Genomic DNA, 17,956 nt, shown 5'->3' with positions numbered 1-17,956 from the left:
TCATTTTAACATAACACATTGGAGATTACAAAACCCACGCAAAGCTTTCTCTCTCTCCCCCATTGACGTTGTTTTTTACTCTCTCCTTATGAGAGCTTTTACCCAGCTGGTTGGGGGCCCAACGGCTCCACCTCTCACTCGCACCCATCAGTTGCAGTTACGGGTCCGGAGTGGAATATTTCACATTTTCGACTTGGCTTCTAAAGAATCGGGCCAAAAAACACCGCACAGCTAGAATTGGCCAACAAAACTGGCTTTTCACTTTCGCTTTCCGGATTCCGGCAATTTACATATAAACGTTTTCGAGTTTTCTGTTTTTGTGCTGCATTGTATCGTTGTGTTGTATAAGATTTTCGAAAAAAAAGCATTCCAAAATCCAGTGAACCCTTTTGTGCCACAAGTCCATTTTCGTTGTGCTCCCCATTCCACCCATTCCCCCCCTGTTACTGACGGTTCATCGTGTGTTTTGCTTTCTTGTTGATATTCGTGAGCGACGCACATTTCCACTTTTTTGCTTTGCTGCTCCAGTTCTCGACTGGACTGGACTCCCCCGCCCACTAGCCCCACCAGCAAATCACCGTTGAAAACCGCCTCTATACACCATGGAATCGGTGAGTTTTTGTCCTTTTCGCCGGCTCCCCATCTCCCATATAAACTTTTCGCGCCGCGTTGGGAAAATGGTCACTTTTTGGGGGGACTGCCGCGTTACAAAGTCCAAGTCCAGGGCGATAATGCTGCTCGAGATATTGCGCAAAAGGTTGAAGTCTCTCCTAGTGATGGGATCGGATTTATGTGTCACTAAAAAGGGGGATATTCCATCTATTTACATTGATAAGATGGATCTGTTTCTAAAAGAGTTAGGTTTAAGAGTTAAGAGTCTAAACTTTTAAGAAAAGTGCAAATTTTTGTTATGTAAATAGTTATGTATTCTATTTCTTAGTTCAAGTTTCTAATCCCTTAATAATATCATATATTTCCATGAATAAATCCCCTTTTTTCTAATATTAATAGATCTCTAATCTCTAAAAACTTAAAGCTAAAGTCCATAAACGTTAGTAATCTGTCACAAATCGGTGTAGGAATAATCATAATGAGAGAAAATATTCAAGATAAGACATTCCAGATAATAAACATATGGAAATAAGAAATTTTTGAATTATAATTTCGAGTTAAAAGAACTTCCAACCCATGGTACTGGTCTGGCCTGGTTAAATCTCAGTTAGATAAGGCCCAGAGTCGTTACAATTAAACCCCCATAACCATATAAAGGGGGGGGACTCATTAAAGATTTTTATATCCATTTGGCGCACTTGTTCACACAGAAGGAATAAACCTAGATTGGGAATCTCAACTCAGCTGTTGTAATAGCCCCCATATCAGATATCATGGTTACTTAACTTTACGGCTAACCCAGAGAAACTATAACTTTGTTTTTTAATATAAGTAATATTTATTTAATTTTTATGCAGTCGGGAGTGAAGAGCTACCGATTTGGCAGCGTCGACTATGTGGTGTTTCTGGGCATGATCGTTCTGTCCACCAGTACGGGCATCTATTTCGGGTGCATCAAGTAAGTCTGCGATCTCCGATCTTCGATCTCCTCTGAGTGCCAATCGAATGGGTTAATTTTAGGAAGGGCAAGAAGAAGATCGAGGAGGTGGAACCCACTCTACCAACCACTGTGCCCGAGAGGAGGAAACACGATTTCGGATCGGAGAAGATGAGCGAGTATCTGCTGGGATCACGCAATCTGAAAGTATTTCCCGTTGCCATGAGCCTCATAGCCAGGTGAGTTTGGAGAAGGAGGAGGAGTATAGTTGACCCAACTGATTCCCCTAATCTCTAACCCTCCTATCTCCAGCTACATATCGGGTGTCACGATACTGGGCACCACATCGGAAATCTATAATTATGGCACGCAATACTGGTTTATAGCCATCGCAATCGTACTCCAAGGCATAGCCGTATCCTACATCTATATACCGGTGTTCTCGGCCCTCCAAGTGGGGTCTTCGTACGAGGTCTGTATAAAAAAACCAGAAGCTCTCTTTTATAGTTTAACAATCAATTAGTGAATGAGTTGCCTTGACAGTGATTTGAAAATCATTTCCTTTCGATAATCTATAATTGCTAGAGATATATTTTTAAGTTTATTGGCTCTCTCAGTCACGTTTTTTGGCATTCAACTTTCGAAGAAAAGCACTTTGTAGTTGAGGAAGTGCATCTGTAATGGTTGATAAAAATAAGACATAGTATCTTCCGTCATTTGAGTCTATTTTTTTCGCTTTTTTTCAATCAATGAACGAACATTTTAATCAACCGAGAACTCGAGACCACCGCCACCACCCTCTTGAAATGGAATTTCTTGGACTTTGCTCCAGCCCACTTGTGGCGTTCGATATGATTAATTACAAAGTATTTCACTGCCACTTGACAATTGGGTTTGGAATGGGTCCAGGCATTAGTTTATCAATTGAAAGGACTTATCCTTCAAGACCTGAGATTAAGACAGTTTAAATTTGAAATCCTTTTCAGTATCTGGAGATGCGCTTCCATTCAGTCATCAGAAGTATAGCCTCGTTTATGTTTATTTTGGATGAGGTAAGTGCCGGTGAGAAACACTTTCTATTGGTTACTAAGTGACGACTCTGATTGCTAGATACTTTTCCTGCCGTTTATTGTTTACGTGCCAGCCATTGCTCTCAACCAGGGTAAGCTATACTAAGTAATCTTAACTAACAACCCTCTCTAATCTCCGTCCAATCTCCCATCTAGTATCTGGCATTAATCTCCATGTCATTGCTGTGGTGATAGTGATCGTGTGTGTTTTCTATACCTTTGTGGTAGGTTCTAATGAAAAGTATTCCTTATTATCCCTTTCTGAGCTCTGTCCTTTCTAGGGAGGAATCAAGGCCGTGGTCCATACGGATGCCTGGCAGGTGCTAGTTATGTTTCTTTCTGTTCTGGCCGTGGCTGCCCTGGCCACCTATTATGCCAACGGCCTGGACGTTATGTTCGACGATGCCTCCAAGGGTGGACGGATAATATTCACAAACACAAATCCCTCGCCGTATGTGCGTCACACGGTTTGGAGTGTTCTCATTGGCGGCTTCTCCTACTGGACGTCGTTCAATGCCGTCAACCAGACCATGGTCCAGCGCTACATGTCCCTCCCCTCGCTGAAGAAGGCCCGTGCTTCCATGGCCATTTTCACCATCGGAGTGGCCGCCTTTGTGTCCGTTTGTTGCTGGGTGGGACTCCTGATCTTTGAGATGTACAAGGACTGTGATCCCCTAAGCGCGGGGTTGATAACGGTTCGTATCTTTAAGTAGTATTATTTACACAATCATTGACCCAATAATCTTCTCCTAATCTCCTCCAGCATGATGATCAACTGCTTCCCCTCTTTGTGGTTCAAAGTGTGGGTCACATCTACGGAATGCCCGGCCTGTTCATAGCTGGAATCTTTGGCGCTGCCTTGAGTTCTCTGTCCGTTGTTTTAAACTCAACATCCTTGGTGATCCTGGAGGACATTGTTCGAGGCTGCTTCAAGATGCAGCCCAGCGAAAGAGCCTCCACTATACTGGTCAAGTCGACTGTAATAGTTTTGGGTCTAGTGGCGCTATCGCTGGTCTTTGTCCTGGAGCAGCTGAGCGGAATCCTGAGTATCTGCACTTCGATGACAGCCATCGCAGCTGGAACCACTTTTGGCCTGTTTACCCTCGGAATGTTAGTTCCCTGGGCCAATACAGTGGGCACTGCTGTGGGTGGAATCGCAAGTGCTCTGCTTGCTGGATGGATATCATTTGGAACGCAGTTCACCATAGCAGCCGGACAGTTGAACTCCCAAAAGCTTCCCGTTTCGGTGGAAGGTTGTGCCGCGAATGTCACGCTACCGGAGAATGTGTGGGTGGATGAGGAGCAAGTGTTTCCACTTTACCGGTTGTCCTATCACTGGATTAATCCCATCGGAGTGGCCACTGTTTTGGTGGTGGGAGCTCTGGTCTCCCTGGTCACAAAGCCAACGAACATGAAGACCCTCGATCCTGACCTCATATCGCCAGTGATTCATAGATTCCTTCCGAAGGAATGCTTCGAGGGTCGCAATCCACAAGCGCAAGTGCACAAAAACCTCCTGCACACCGCCTCCTAAAAGACAACTCGCCATAGTCCGCCGTGCCAAATCAAATGGAATTGATGTAGAATCATGATTCTCACCTGTGGCATTGCATTCCATACACCCCCTATTGTTGGTATAGTTCTTAGTTAGTTACTAGTCGTAGTCTAGTCTAGTATCGATCGATCCAATGGTTGGATTGGAACACACACACACACAAACCGAAGTACAGGAACCTATGAATCTGCATCACCCACTACAGGATGCACAATCACTATCTAAGCGTGAATATTGTATTATAATTTAGATTTATTCGAAAGGTTCAGTTTATGTGTCTTATATCCCTTATTTTCGACGTTCCCAGGTTCAGTTTAAGCATTATTCTTTGGCATTTTCGATTTGTAGTCAGCAGACTGTGTCTCATATGTATTCCGTGTGACTTTACAAGCATAATGTCTGTGATAAATTCAATAAATAGATCAAACCAGTTTCTTTTATTCTAGAATTTTGTTCAGCGATTGCAGGATAGTAGCAGGAATGATATGAAAACATTAATCTGGGTATCATGGGTTTCTAGTCTAAACTAAGCACCGATCAGGGCGTAAATCACAAAAGAGCTCTTCTGAACTCTTGCATTTCCTCGACGACGTACGTCTACTTGTCCTTTCGTGAATCCTTCGACGTTGACGCAGACTGCCTCTTGGCTATGTATTTTCGTAGCTGAAACGCTATTAGGATTAGGCAGAGGATTCCAGCACTCAGGTAACTGTTGAATACAAACTGCTGGGGAAGCATTTTGCACTTGGAAACCACATAGTCATCGGGAGTTATAGTGGCCTAAAAAATAAAGATTCTTCAGTTTTAGAATGGCGTATGAAGATGGTTCGCTCACCAGCATGAAGCTTGGATTCACTTTGTTCCTCCAGCTGAAGGAGGCCACCGTGTACTCGTCGATGCCCAACCGATTGACGCTGTGGCAATAGTGATGCGAGTGTCCAGCAAACGCCAACCGGGGCTTCAACAGTTCCCCCAACATATCCGTGGCCTCTTTCGACAAAACATGAAAACGCTCGCGATAAGCTTCGATAAATGGAGTATCATATTCCTGGCACATAGTGTCGGAAATGCGGTATGTGGGGAAGTGCTGCAGCAGGATAGGTTGACTGTACGGGTGCCGACGGGTGCGGGCACACTCGGCCTCTTGAGGGTACTTCATGCAGTGCAGGGTGCGGGAGATGTTTCTCAGTTGCTCCTCCGCCTGGGAACAGAACAGGCATCCGTCGGCCTCCATGGCCATGGAATTGATTATCACGAAGTGGATCTGCTTAATGGTATACAGTGTTACGAGGGAGTTGTTCAGATAGTTCTCGAACCGAGACATGAAGAAAGGATGCATCCTGGAAACAAGACAAGTTCTTCAGCAATCAGAATATCAGTTTCAGTGGAGTGTTACTTACTTGTAGTGAAAGCCTACGTCATGGTTACCGACTATACTGATGAGTGGAACACCTGGCGGTAGGTGGAACATCTTAAGGTAGCGCCACACATACTCCTGGAAGTGCTTGTCGCTCACCATGTCACCCTCATCGAACAAATCGCCCAGGACGAAGACAACATCTGGCTGGAAGAGGCGGGAGGCCGCCTGGAACGCCCGTGTCATGTGCCATTCCCGGTAGAACTTGTCCAGCCAGTGGCCGCGATGAGGACCCAGTAGATGAGGGTCGGCAATGATTAAAGCCCGCAATGGATCATCGACGTACTTCTTTCGCTTGATCTCCGGCCACTTGCACTTCTGGAGCACCACAAAATCGGCTACGTACTCGCAGAAGATTAGTGCACAGAGCACGATCACAAAGCAGGCGTATAGCCATCGCATTTCTGCGGATTTTATGCGAAAATCCGCCGGCGACGAATGAAAACAAATCCAATAATAAAAATTCTGTACAGTGTTGTAAAAGGCATCCACGGGCAGTACTGGAAAACAACTTAAGATGGCGCCACTTTAGACCGTCAATTCAAAAATTTGTATTTGTTTCCAAAGTTTAAGATAAAAAAGCATTTATTTGGAATATTGTGGTGCATTGCATGCTGCTTACAATCTATTTTAAAAGAGATCGTAGAAATAGTTTAGACCCTGTCCCAGTTCCCAGACAGAAATGCCAGTGCCCAGCTCCTGGGCCAGTTTTATCCGCTCGTTAATGGAATAAAGCGTAGGATAGAAGACAATGTGACGACCATTTTCGTTTCTATGGAATAAAAATATACGGTATTTAAACTTCACAACAAACTGATAACTTACTTGATTTCGAAAAAGTTCTCCACATCCCTCTCGTCGTAGGTCAAATGCTTCTTAACGTTCTTCACCAAATCCAAGTACTGGGAGAAGGTGATGGGACCACCACCATCTGGTGTGTAGTCATTGCCGTACATATTTAAACCGAGAAGGATCTTAGCTCTTTTGGCCTCCATATCCGGACATCCTTCCGGGGCAATCATCTCCACTGCCTTGCGAACAAAATAGAGCGGCGCATTGGCACCAGGACGTTGAACGCTGGAGAAGTCGTATGTCATCAACGAAAAGGCATAGATGTGTTTGTAAAGCTTATCCATGTGCTTCTCTCCGAATAAGTTTCCTGTATCTTTTCGAAATGGTGGCACGACCAGGATCAAGCGCAGCTGCTGTTTTTGAAGTTCTTTCGCTGCACAGAAATAAGGGTTAAAAATGGAATAAAATTTAAAAGAATGCAACGTTACCCATTTGCAAGACCAAGGTATGCAAAATTTTATCATCGATACGGCCAGCCAACTGTGACCAGACCTCCAGGACAAGGCCATCGAAACCATTATCCTTGCAGCACTTGATCAGCACGTTGTTGACCTTTGTACGTTCATTGGCATCGCTGAGCAGTAACTTTATGTCCCGATCCGTGAAGTGGTCGAATATAAAACGGGGAAATACTGAAACTTACAGGTCTTTACTATTTGGATAGAGAGACAAAATAAGATAGAAATACCCTTCACTGTTCGCTGGTTGTGGGCCTGTTTGCCTTTTCTTCGCACATCGGTCAGCCATCCAGCATCGATGTCGTGGACTCCAGCCATGACGTAGTCCTCTCCCTGCTTTAGAACCTGCAGCCAAACAGGAGAAATGATGTCGAACTTCTTGGCGAATATTTTGGCCACATCATAGCCATGTGAATTCCACTGCAAGGTATAGGAATGAGACAGAGTATGGTTAAATGGTTCTAACAATGCCAACGTTGGACTCACCGGAGTCACATATCCCAAAGTAGTTCCATTAAAGCGTCTCAGTCCCGTTTCCTTGAAATAGGCTCTGTGGTTGGCCAGGATGTCTTTGCCCAAGGGCTCCGGGCTTACCTTTATGGAAATTGTACAAACCACTATTAAATTTCAGCACAGTCTTAATATATTTACCAATCCCAGAGTAAACACATCATTGTCTTGGGGGCCACGCAGCACATTCGCCTCCTTGTTTTTCCCCTTCGGTTTCTGGCTGTCTGGGGAGAGGGTTCCTTGGACGAGGGTCAGCAGGCCAGGCAGTATAGCGATGAGGAGCAGGAGCGCATTAAACGCACGCATTTTGAGAGCAGGATAACCAGGACCACAGCATAAATCGAACAAAAACAAAATCCGTACAACCAGAAAGCCGGCAGCAGTGTGCCCATCTCTGGATAAACTAACCAAAAGCTTCTAACGGCGATTTTTGTAAAGCGGTCAGACTTTTACGAATTTCAAATTCAAATAGTTTGGCGCGAAAGTATCGACTTGATTATTTTTTATTTTTAATTCTTTTTAAAGCAGTTTCCAAAGCTTGCTTTAACAAACTATGAATACCCAACCATTTAAAACAACGTGTACGATTTGAATTGAACTTAGGCATGCTCTTGTATTTTTAAAAGTTTATAGCTTTATAAATAATGCTTTACGGATACTTAACGTAATGCTTAGCCAAAAAAATATTATTAATATATTTTGTTTATGAATATATCATTTAAATTAAATTATCGCGTAGACTAAACAAAGAGTTACACAATGAACTAATTCAAAACTAATTATCACTTTTAAAAAATGAAAGAATAATTGATTTTAAAAAAATGATTTAAAAATTAATTTAGCATTTAAGGAGGCTGCACAGAACCTACTGCATTGTATAAACGTAACTATGGGGATGTGTTTTTTGTTAGGATCTCAGTCAAAGACGCGCATCATGTCGCTGCTAGTAGGAGTGGAGTTTCCTCCCAGATTGGAATTAGTAGATCCCTTCCAGGGAGGATTGCTGTTGGCATTGGGAGTGTTGTTGCTGTTAGTTATGTTGCCGCTACTATTGTTGCTGCTATTGCTGCTGCTGAGGTTGATGTTGCTATTGATTTCCGACAAGGTGCGGAGCAGTTGCTTCTTCAGCAGCTGCTGTGGCGAGTGGCTTTGACTTAGGCTAGCGTTGTTGTTATTGTTGTTGCTGGCCAGGAGCGGGAGATTGAACTTGGGGCTAAGTGGCTGCACCTTCTCCTGCTTTCCGGCTAAGAGGCGGCGACGTTTCTCGTAGAAGCTATATGTGAGCTGCTGCTTGTGCTCTTCCGTTTTCTCCCTCTCCTTCTCCTTCTGCTGCTCCGTTTCCTCACTCTCCAGTGCTGGCTTTTCCTCCTTTTTAACCTTTCCCATCAGCAACTCATTTAATCTTTTGGCCGTGATCGCTCCAGACCCTCCCGACCCAGACTTGTTGCCTACCAGCGCCCTCTTGTTACATCTTAGCCGATCCTGAGCTATCACACTTGACCTCTGGGCGTAGATGGTCCTGCCGACAGCAGGATTCTTGCCCGGCAAACCATTACTCAGCGCAGGTGACGGTGGTGGTGGGGGCGGTCGTGCCAGTTGGCCCACGACGCCTTGGTGACTTCCACCGGTTAGGGACAGCAAATTGTTGTTGGCCTTTCGCGTAGTCAGCAGATTCTTGCGGAAGGTAACACCCAATCCCTGTGGCAGCTTGACCATGCCAAAGGTATTCAGGGCCAGAGGACGTGGTGGACCCGAGTACAGCATTACATTAAAGTAGCTGTCTTCGTGGTATTTGGCATTGGCCAGCGATGGATGATGATTGGGAGCGGTGGCCAATGGCTGGCTGGTGGCCTCCAGCTTTACAGTCTTAACATTGTCGCTAACAGTCTCCAGTTTGTGGAACTCGAAGTCGTTCAGCTCCTCCGCCAAGTGATTGACCTCGGCCGTGACCCCGGAATTCATATTGGATTGCAGGACATTTACGTCGACATTTTCGTAGCCCGCCTGAGTAAGGAATTCCGCCAGAACCTTTTGTTGTTCCAGCATTGAAACCGAATTGCCATCAGCAATTTCATAAATGATGCTTGGCAGGATCATATGCTCCTCCAGCTGTTGCTGCTGTGGTTGCTGGCTCCCGTCCGCAAGGGACTGAACATTGTAAACACTGAATTGACGCTGCTGTTCCGGATCCTGCAACTTCTGATCCTGCTGCTGTTGCTGCTCTTGTTGTTGCTGCTGTTCGAGCATTTGCTGCTGCTGATAGATGAGCTGTTGCAGCTGCATAGCATCGATAGTGGTCAGTCCCTGCTGCGGATCCTCCTCGCCCGTATACACCTGTTGCCCATCCTGTTGCACCTGCGATTGGTAGATGGTGTAGTCTTCTCCAGTCTCCGGGCAAATGGTTCCATCTTCGTAGCGCAGTCTTTTGGTGGCCTGTGCGGGATGTGGAAGTGATCCGTTTTGTGACGGTTGCTGGGGCTGCTGTTGCTGCTGCTGCTGGGCGGTGTCGAGTTCGCTCTCATCGAAGTTGTTCAGTATCTCGTTGATCAGCTTACTGTCCAGCATCTCATCGAGGGTCTGGGAAATGGAATTCTCATCGGAGGTGTTTGGCAAAGGCAGTTCCTCATCTTCGGCAGCAACCTGTTCCGCATCCGCTCCCGTAATGGAAGAAACAGCCTGGTCCAGTTCACTAAGGACATGCTGCGGTTGCCCGTAGGGAATTCCCAAGTTTTTCGCTTTGTTCTTTTCCTTTTCGGTTTTTGTTCGATGGTCGCTGGATCCCTTCAGCTGAAAAAGGAGCAAGTTAAAGTATATTCGATCTTTATGTTTTCGAAAAATAGGTACTCGTCGGGATTTATGAGGCAATTTCAGGTGAATTGGATTAGGGAGGGTTCGGATTTAGACGGGATTAAGAAAAAGGGACAGTGTAGGTAATCGTAAAACCATAAAGACCCGCCGTACCTTTTTCTTAGGCTGTAGTTCGGGCAGCTTTTCTGTCTCCGTCTGGAGCTGGGCGGGTGAGTAGTTGACTCCCATGGCCAAATCATTTGACGCTGCTATCGTGGGAGTCGGTGGCAGGCTGCAGGATGAGTTGCTGGAGGAGGAAAACACCGTAATAGAAGCGGCGGCAGAACCAGCGGCTGCATTAAGTGGCTCTTCTTTGATGGCAGCAATCGGAGGAGCTGCTATGGCACTCCCGCTTCCCCTCTTCGATCCCTTGCCATTGGAGTCCTTGTGATTGGACTCTAACGCCGGGGCCGGAGCTGGGGAAGAGTGATGACGGTTTTTCGATGATTTCGAGCGCGCACGACTCCCACCGGAGGTGCTGCTGCTGCCTTTTGAGGAACTACTCTTGCTACTGCTGCTTTTGTGACGCGACGATGACGACGACGATGAGGTGGTGGAGGAGGAAGTTCCCACGCTCTGGTTCTGAAGCGAAACTGAGCTACTGGAGCCATTCGAGCAGCTGGAGAGGGTTGAGGCGGACAGGGTGTCTGTGGGAGAGCTGGGCACGATCCCACCTCCACCACCACTACCGACTCCTCCAGGCTCCTGGCTATTTTCCGTGGCAGTGAGTCGCGATTCGCTGGAGAGGAGGTTACCACCAGCGTTTGGATTCAACTTGCTGGATGTGGCATCCCATACGCTCGGATGCTGCAACGCAATGTGATGCTGGAAGCCTGCTTTCGTATAGCTCCCCGAACAGGAGCCGCACAGTACAATGTCGCGGGTGGCCAGCTTTGGGACCAGGTCATAATAGGCCATATCTGCCGCCTGGAGTCGTTGAACCTGCACCTTTGCCTGCTGGAGCTGTTGTTGTTGGTTCTGGTGCTGCTGATCCCCGGATCCGCCAGACGAGGCGTTCTTCCCTCCACGCAAATACGTCTTCTCGGCGGTGCGCAGCTGCTTAATGACCTTGTCCAAGTCAAAGACCTGCTGCCACTTCTGACCCTGCAGGGAGAACAGTGAGGCCCCAGATCCAGATCCTGTTCCTGATCCCGACCCCGATCCTAGCATGGAATTTGAAGTGGCCGATATTTCCGGCTTCGCCAGGCTCTGCTTGGCATGCTTGGCGGTGCCATTTTCCGAATAGATGCCCGGAGCGGAGGTGGCCATATCGTTAAGTGGCATTTTGGCCACAAAGAACTCAAGTTTCAGGATCGGGGGATTGGTAGAAATACGAGCAAAACTGCCCCAAAATACAGCTGAAAATAGGCAATAAATAATAGCTTTTAGAAACTTAGACTTCAAAAAATTATAAATAATAATTAAAATAAAATAAATATTAACAAGATTAAAATCCTGAAATTGTAATAAAAACATTCCAAGATTTTCCCAGAAGATTAATATATCTACTGTATTTATGAAAAATGTCCTTAAAATTCTACATAAATTAAAAAAAAAAAAAAACTAAAAAGAAAGTGCTTTCACTTCAGTCTAACAATACCGTTGCAAACAGAAAAACATACACAGCTGATGATCCTGATAAAATGTATAGGGTTGTTTAATTCCTCCTTTATTGCGTTGCAACCCACTAGGCCCGAAATGAAACTGGACCTAAGAACGTCAGGAGAAAAGTCCCGAGTCATTGATGTTCACAAATCTTTTGACAGTTCAACATAATGGCGTCCTCTCAAGAATTTCAATATTTTCGTTTTCCAAATTTTTTCCACACATTTTTAGCGAAAGCTTACAGGTGAGTGCGGCCCCCCGCCCCCGAGCGCTTCCTAATCACTTGCCTTGGCTGGGCTACCCCTCTGCCACCCACTACGCTCCACTCTTCCCCTGCACTATGGGGTAATTTCAACACTTTTTGTGGCATAATGTCATCTTTGAAAAGTTGAAAAATAACTAATTTTTTCATGAGTCCTTATCCAAAATGAATTTAAGGGAATGTAGAATACTTAAAACAAAGACCCTACCAATTTATCTTTCGTAGTTTTCGATTTATAAATTTATGCCACAAAAAATAGTAAAATTCCCCATAGTGCACTGGCTGGATCAGCTGTTTTTGACAACTGCGCATACATGCGCAAGCACTCACACCAACGCACCGTACCGCACACGCACACATACTCACACTTACCCACACCAACGCAACACAAACAAAGCACACGATTGAATTGAAAAGCCAAATAAAATCAAATTCTGAAAACCTGCTGACCGATTTCACTTCGACGCCGAACTATTTTCGAATGACTTACATCGGTGCTAACACACTTCCATTTCGACTGCTTTGTTTTCTTTTTAATTTCAGCGAACTATTTGTCGTCTAAACGCAACTACAGTTGCCAGATCGGCGCCGCTGCGTTGCCACCTGGTTGCAAATGTCCAATGATATGCTAGGTTCCTAGAGATGGTACTATTGACAAAAAGGACACTTTCCGGCGACAGGATACTATGTTATCGTATAAAGGATAATAGTCGTTTTGTGTTCGATTCAGGTTGGGGGAGAAATTTAAAAATTTCGCGCCCTAAAAGCCTAGAGCTCACAACTGGAGAGTGCAAAGAATAGTGAGATATTCAGAAAAAAGAAAATAATATTCACATATAATTTGTATTGTTTTTTATTCTACAATTAAATAACAGTTAAGTTCTAGTCATCTTCATCACTGAAATCCTCCTCGTCCTTCGATTTTTTATTCTGACGCTCCAGTTCCTTGGTGTAGAGCTCCTTGAAAGCCTCGTATTCCGGCAAAGTAACATGACAAATCTTTGTAGCAAAAGTCTTCTCAGACGTGTCTGTAATCTGGTATAGTTTATGGTTAGTCGTAGGATCATTGGGATCTGCCTTTAAAGGACGAGGCTTGAATAGGCCCAATCGAACAAGGAACTGGTGGCGACAGCGGATCTCCTCAAAGGGCAGAGCCAAAGAAGCGGACTTGACAATTTCGGGAACTTCAATCCGCATTACATCTATGATGTAATTTAGTTTCTCTTCCAGGGATTCCTCCGGTTGAGCAATCAGATCCGGACTATTCATCAGAAGTTTCCACACATTTTTACTGGTGGAGACGCGACTCTTCAGGAAGGCAATGTGCTCCAGCAGCTGGTGGGATTCGGTTATGTCCAAGAGCTCCGGGTATTTTGTGAGGAGCAGGTGGAGCAAGTGCTCCCCAAACTGGCAAGCCCGCCAAATCTCTAGGCTGTTTATTATTTTATCCGGAGTTCGCTTCAGCACGGCAGGGTTTCCGGTTACGATTCTCAGGAAGTTCACGGTTTCCAGGCCATGATTCTGGAAGGTTTCGTGGGCCCGCCGCCAAATCTCCGGAGAGTAAATGGCTAATGTGGGCTCCAACTTAATAGCTTCATTGATGTGGATTTGCTCGAGTTGCAGAATCTTTGGCGTAGCCAAGTGTTTGGCGCGGTGCAACTATGAAATAAACCTTTTTGTCAATCTGATACAATTATAATCGCAAGCCAACTTACCTGATTTTGTTGTTTTAATACAACTCTAACATTAAATAATACATTTCTCAGCATTTTGTAAATAAATGTAAACAGTACCGGGAGAAAGAAAGTCCACAGCGCAATCAAAACACTAGACAGCTGACTGCCCACATGTGCTTAGCCGAGACACCTACCCCAACAATCGAAAGCTATTAAAAATGGATATGTCTCTTTTGTCGGGTGGATGCTATTAGTTTATTAAAAAAAGTTTATAAATAGAACTGTCGCGCATTAAAAAAACGACAGTGGAAAGTTTTATCCAAACCGTTTAGTTCTGCCACAACATAAAAGTATGTTTTTTATAAAGATAAGAAGATAAAAACAAAGTTCCGGGGAATTTTGTCGCAAAAAGTTTTAATTTCAGAAGATACAGTTTTTAAAATTTGGTTAAAAAATATAAAACCTAGCCGGGTAATTAGATTCTCAAGGTTATTTACAGTTTCCATGTAGTATACAAGCTGTGCGAAATAAGGAAAATAATTACAAATGCACAAGTGATCAATAAAAAAGATAGAAAAACTAACTTTAGACGGAGCCGAAGTTGTTATACCCTTCCACTTAGGTGGAAATTTCTATAAAAAGATATACATACGATACATATCGAATATATATTGCAAATATCGGATATAGTTTCCAGATCCTTAAACCAAATTTTTAAATTAAAAACTTTGAAAAAAGTCCCAAGTTTTTATCTTCAAAAAGATCCAAACATTTCCGATCAAATAGTTATATGGTAGCTATAGGATACTGTCTTATATAGTCTATATAGGATATAGTCTATAAGCCGACTTATAAACTGCATGCCAAGGAAAGAAGGTAAAGTTTGACGTTTATAGCTTGAAAGTTGAGAGATATGCGGATATGATATATGTCCCATAGACCTCGGATGTTGTCCAGATCATGAATATATATTCTCTATAGGATCGGAAATGTCTCCTTTCCTTTGTTGTACACTTTTTTCCAAAGTTATAATACCCCCTGCAAGGGTATAAAAATAGGAGAGGCACTTGTTGCTAGTTGAATATTAAAATAAACAAAGAACAAACTTATTGCAAACTGCAATTATTCCACGGAAACTGAAAGATTATACTGTGGACACTGCATAATAACAACAAATAGTTTAAAAAACGAATAACTTTTTAATAAACTCAATTTAAAACTAACGAGAACTGTCCTTTAAAGACTACAGAGCCCTATAGTTTCTCATCCTTCAAAAAAACTATATATAATGTCTAAAAACTTATCTGAATTCCCAACGTCATTGAAGATTATCTTTTTCCCCCGTGCTGAACCGCGAACGTGACAAGTATTTTATTTATTTTTTTATATTAAGGAAACTACTAGCAAAGAGAGGCTCGTTCAATCGAACTATACTTTGAATTCCCACAGGTGGCACCTCCAGAATCGCCCAGGTAGCCCACAAACAAGGTCAAACTCAATAACATTGTGAAATAACACAATTACTTTCGGCCGATTGGCTTTCAAACAATACCCGGAGAAAGATAAACCAGTTGTGGTAGAGTGCCCCCGGCTGATAAGGGGGTTTCTCTCTCCCTGATTTGGGGGAGTACTTCATAGCCCCATAGTGTACTCATTTACCGAGATGTATTTAATAACAATTCCCTCGGCTTTCCATTCATTCGCAGTCCGTCACCGAACCGAGAAACATCAGCAATATGTCGAAATTGATCCGTTGGGGAATCGCTTCCGCTGGAAAGATAAGCGAGGACTTTGTCATCGCCCTGAGCACCCTGCCCTCCACCGATCACAAGGTCCAGGCCGTTGCTGCCCGTTCTCTGGAACGCGCCCAGGAGTTTGCGAAGAAGCACGAGATCCCCACCGCCCTGGGAAGCTACGAGGCTCTGGCCAAGAGCGGTGATGTTGGTGAGTTCTAAAGGGCAACACCATCTATCATCTCTATAATTATGGGCTTTCCATCCCCAGATGTGGTCTACATTGGCACCCTGAACCCCCAGCACTACGAGGTGGCCGTCCTGATGCTCAACAATGGCAAGCACGTCCTTTGCGAGAAGCCTCTGGCCATGAACAAGAAGCAGGTCGAGGGTATCCTGGCCGCCGCCAAGGCCAACAAGCGCTTCTTCATGGAGGCCGTGTGGTCACGCTTCTTCCCATCCTACCAGCACGTCAAGGAGCTCATCACCACCGGAAAGCTCGGCGAGGTGAAGGATGTGGAGGTCAACTTTGGTTTCCCCCTGGAGCATGTGGACCGTCTGCAGTGAGTACTAAATCACTTTACACTTTACTTTAAAATAATTATAAATTGAATATCCTTAGGAAACGTGAACTGGGAGGAGGTGTGGTCTACGATCTGGGTATCTACACCATCCAGGCGTCGCAGTGGGCCTTCCAGGAGAAGCCGCAGAAGATCGAGTCCACGGGCTCCCTCAACACCGAAGGCATCGACGATGATGTGAGCGCCACCCTGACCTACAGTGGCGGACGCACCGCTCGCATGCGCTTCTCCTCCAAGGTGAAGCTCTCCAACACCGCCGTCATCAAGGGCACCAAAGGACAGGTCACTGTAAGTAATCTAATCGTTATTAATTACAAAAATTACTTATATATACTTTACTTTATAGCTGATTGATTTCTGGAGTCCCAACAAACTGATTGATATCGATGGCAAGGAGAAGGAGTGGCTGCCACCCAAGGGCAAGCACCAGACCAACTACGCCAACTCTGAGGCCATGCGCTACGAGGCGGAGGGAGTGCGTCAGTCCATCCTCGCTGGCGAGGTGGAGAACAAGAACGTCACCTACGCCGACAGTCTGCTCTTCGCTGAAATCGAGGACACCATCCGCAAGCAGATCGGAGTTCTCAACAAGTTCGACGAGCAATAAATGTTAAGAATCTACGTCAAAAACCATATTTTAACCCTAAAATAATAGGAATAATAAATAAAAGACTTATAATGAAACTGTATATCTTTTCAAGCCTCTGGGACATGGGGTTTAGAAACTAAAAACTCAAGAATATTATTATTATTATTATTAAAAAAAACACTCTCTAAATCAAGGATTGACAAACAAAGCGATAAGAATCAAGTCCAGCCCAGCTATGACATTCCCACTAGGTCAAAACTCTTGTTGGGGCGTTACTAAAGCTAATGACATGGCAATATTTTCGAATCTACACTTTATTGATCACGATTCTACTGCATGATGAGTTTTTTTAATTTAGGGGGCTGGTGAGCGAGAGGGGCGCCTCTTATCTCCGGGTCTTTTGGGGCTCCTGTTCCATTATCTGCCATCAAGATTACCACCTAGCCAGTAGTCTAGCCAGAGAATTCGAATAAAAACAAAGTTTAGACCACTCTGGATTATGTTTCATGATCTATGTACGTAGTTTTAATTTATTATAACCTTTAAAAGTATTAGGAAATTAATGAAACCTTTTATTTTCATTTTTAATCTACCTCTTTTTTGAATTTTCAGCTTTCTACACAACTGTACCTTCTAGGTTTTTAGCTCTATTTTGTTATCTTCTGAGGGACTTCAAAAAAAAAGGGGCTCGTCCCAGTTGAACGAGATAAGAATCAATTACGAAATAGCTCTTGGCTCGATTACGTAGTGCTCTATGGGGGCACTTCACGAAAAAGCCTCCAGAGTTTTCGAATACGTGAAGGTATCCACATCATGATGAGGTTATTGCATGATGAGAAGTTTTTATATTTTTTAATTATAATGATAGTAAATAACGTAGGCATATACATATTAGTTTAAATTGTGAAATCTCTATGAAGGTTCTAGGGTTTATATTTTAGTGTCCAAGCATATTAGAAATATATAATCACGATTTTTCTTACAAAGCTTTTCCATTTACGAGAGAATAGAGAACATCTTTCAGCGTAATATTTATATTATTAGCTTTTAGTTATTTTTATTTGCTAATCTGGGCTCTTATCATTGTATTATACACAACTATTACCAAGTATATAGTGCATATTGTTTGGAAATACAATATTTTGAATTTGCGCGGGCTGCGTGACATGATTTTTGAACTATTTTTTGATATTATTCCAAATAAAAGAGGCTAGGAGGATTGAAAAACATTGGCATATAAATACATATATAT

At 44.0% G+C, this 17,956-nt stretch overlaps 6 protein-coding genes across 9 annotated transcripts; 2 read left to right on the top strand and 4 right to left on the bottom strand.

The window, feature by feature from the left end:
* The first annotated feature begins 115 nt into the window (after positions 1–115).
* On the top strand, positions 116–4,605 carry LOC6498090 (sodium-coupled monocarboxylate transporter 2). The gene is made up of 9 exons (XM_001962023.4): positions 116–611; positions 1,470–1,570; positions 1,633–1,788; positions 1,862–2,021; positions 2,536–2,601; positions 2,660–2,711; positions 2,776–2,843; positions 2,901–3,314; positions 3,383–4,605. Exons 1-9 carry the CDS (start codon positions 603–605, stop codon positions 4,151–4,153), a joined length of 1,797 nt encoding a protein of 598 aa, XP_001962059.1. The 5' UTR covers positions 116–602; the 3' UTR covers positions 4,154–4,605.
* Positions 4,593–6,143, bottom strand: LOC6497446 (metallophosphoesterase 1 homolog). Its single transcript, XM_001962024.4, has 3 exons — positions 5,575–6,143; positions 5,010–5,514; positions 4,593–4,954 (listed from the first exon to the last, which is right to left on the bottom strand). Exons 1-3 carry the CDS (start codon positions 5,991–5,993, stop codon positions 4,772–4,774), a joined length of 1,107 nt encoding a protein of 368 aa, XP_001962060.1. The 5' UTR covers positions 5,994–6,143; the 3' UTR covers positions 4,593–4,771.
* Positions 6,144–6,145: 2 nt separating this feature from the next.
* On the bottom strand, positions 6,146–7,950 carry LOC6497445 (chitinase domain-containing protein 1). The gene is made up of 6 exons (XM_001962025.4): positions 7,553–7,950; positions 7,388–7,495; positions 7,132–7,321; positions 6,872–7,075; positions 6,417–6,816; positions 6,146–6,363 (listed from the first exon to the last, which is right to left on the bottom strand). Exons 1-6 carry the CDS (start codon positions 7,715–7,717, stop codon positions 6,222–6,224), a joined length of 1,209 nt encoding a protein of 402 aa, XP_001962061.1. The 5' UTR covers positions 7,718–7,950; the 3' UTR covers positions 6,146–6,221.
* A 48-nt stretch (positions 7,951–7,998) lies between these two features.
* LOC6497444 (basic-leucine zipper transcription factor A) lies at positions 7,999–12,752 on the bottom strand. Of its 4 annotated transcripts, none has more exons than XM_014906222.3 (3): positions 12,616–12,752; positions 10,373–11,616; positions 7,999–10,198 (listed from the first exon to the last, which is right to left on the bottom strand). In XM_014906222.3, exons 2-3 carry the CDS (start codon positions 11,540–11,542, stop codon positions 8,327–8,329), a joined length of 3,042 nt encoding a protein of 1,013 aa, XP_014761708.1. In that variant the 5' UTR covers positions 11,543–11,616; positions 12,616–12,752; the 3' UTR covers positions 7,999–8,326. The 4 variants fall into 4 exon arrangements, with proteins under 4 accessions (XP_014761708.1, XP_001962062.1, XP_032307682.1 ...); XM_001962026.4 differs by having other exon boundaries at positions 12,498–12,627; XM_032451791.1 differs by lacking the exon at positions 12,616–12,752 and adding an exon at positions 12,492–12,609.
* Positions 12,753–12,968: 216 nt separating this feature from the next.
* Positions 12,969–13,972, bottom strand: LOC6497443. Its single transcript, XM_001962027.4, has 2 exons — positions 13,841–13,972; positions 12,969–13,784 (listed from the first exon to the last, which is right to left on the bottom strand). Exons 1-2 carry the CDS (start codon positions 13,892–13,894, stop codon positions 13,008–13,010), a joined length of 831 nt encoding a protein of 276 aa, XP_001962063.1. The 5' UTR covers positions 13,895–13,972; the 3' UTR covers positions 12,969–13,007.
* A 43-nt stretch (positions 13,973–14,015) lies between these two features.
* On the top strand, positions 14,016–16,799 carry LOC6498091 (trans-1,2-dihydrobenzene-1,2-diol dehydrogenase). The gene is made up of 5 exons (XM_001962028.4): positions 14,016–14,151; positions 15,508–15,745; positions 15,806–16,097; positions 16,157–16,403; positions 16,462–16,799. Exons 2-5 carry the CDS (start codon positions 15,538–15,540, stop codon positions 16,720–16,722), a joined length of 1,008 nt encoding a protein of 335 aa, XP_001962064.1. The 5' UTR covers positions 14,016–14,151; positions 15,508–15,537; the 3' UTR covers positions 16,723–16,799.
* The last annotated feature ends 1,157 nt before the right edge of the window (positions 16,800–17,956 follow it).

The sequence above is a fragment of the Drosophila ananassae genome, chromosome 3R (assembly GCF_017639315.1).
Source record: "Drosophila ananassae strain 14024-0371.13 chromosome 3R, ASM1763931v2, whole genome shotgun sequence".
Classification (NCBI taxonomy): domain Eukaryota; kingdom Metazoa; phylum Arthropoda; class Insecta; order Diptera; family Drosophilidae; genus Drosophila; species Drosophila ananassae.
This window is presented reverse-complemented; position numbering and strand designations above follow the sequence as displayed.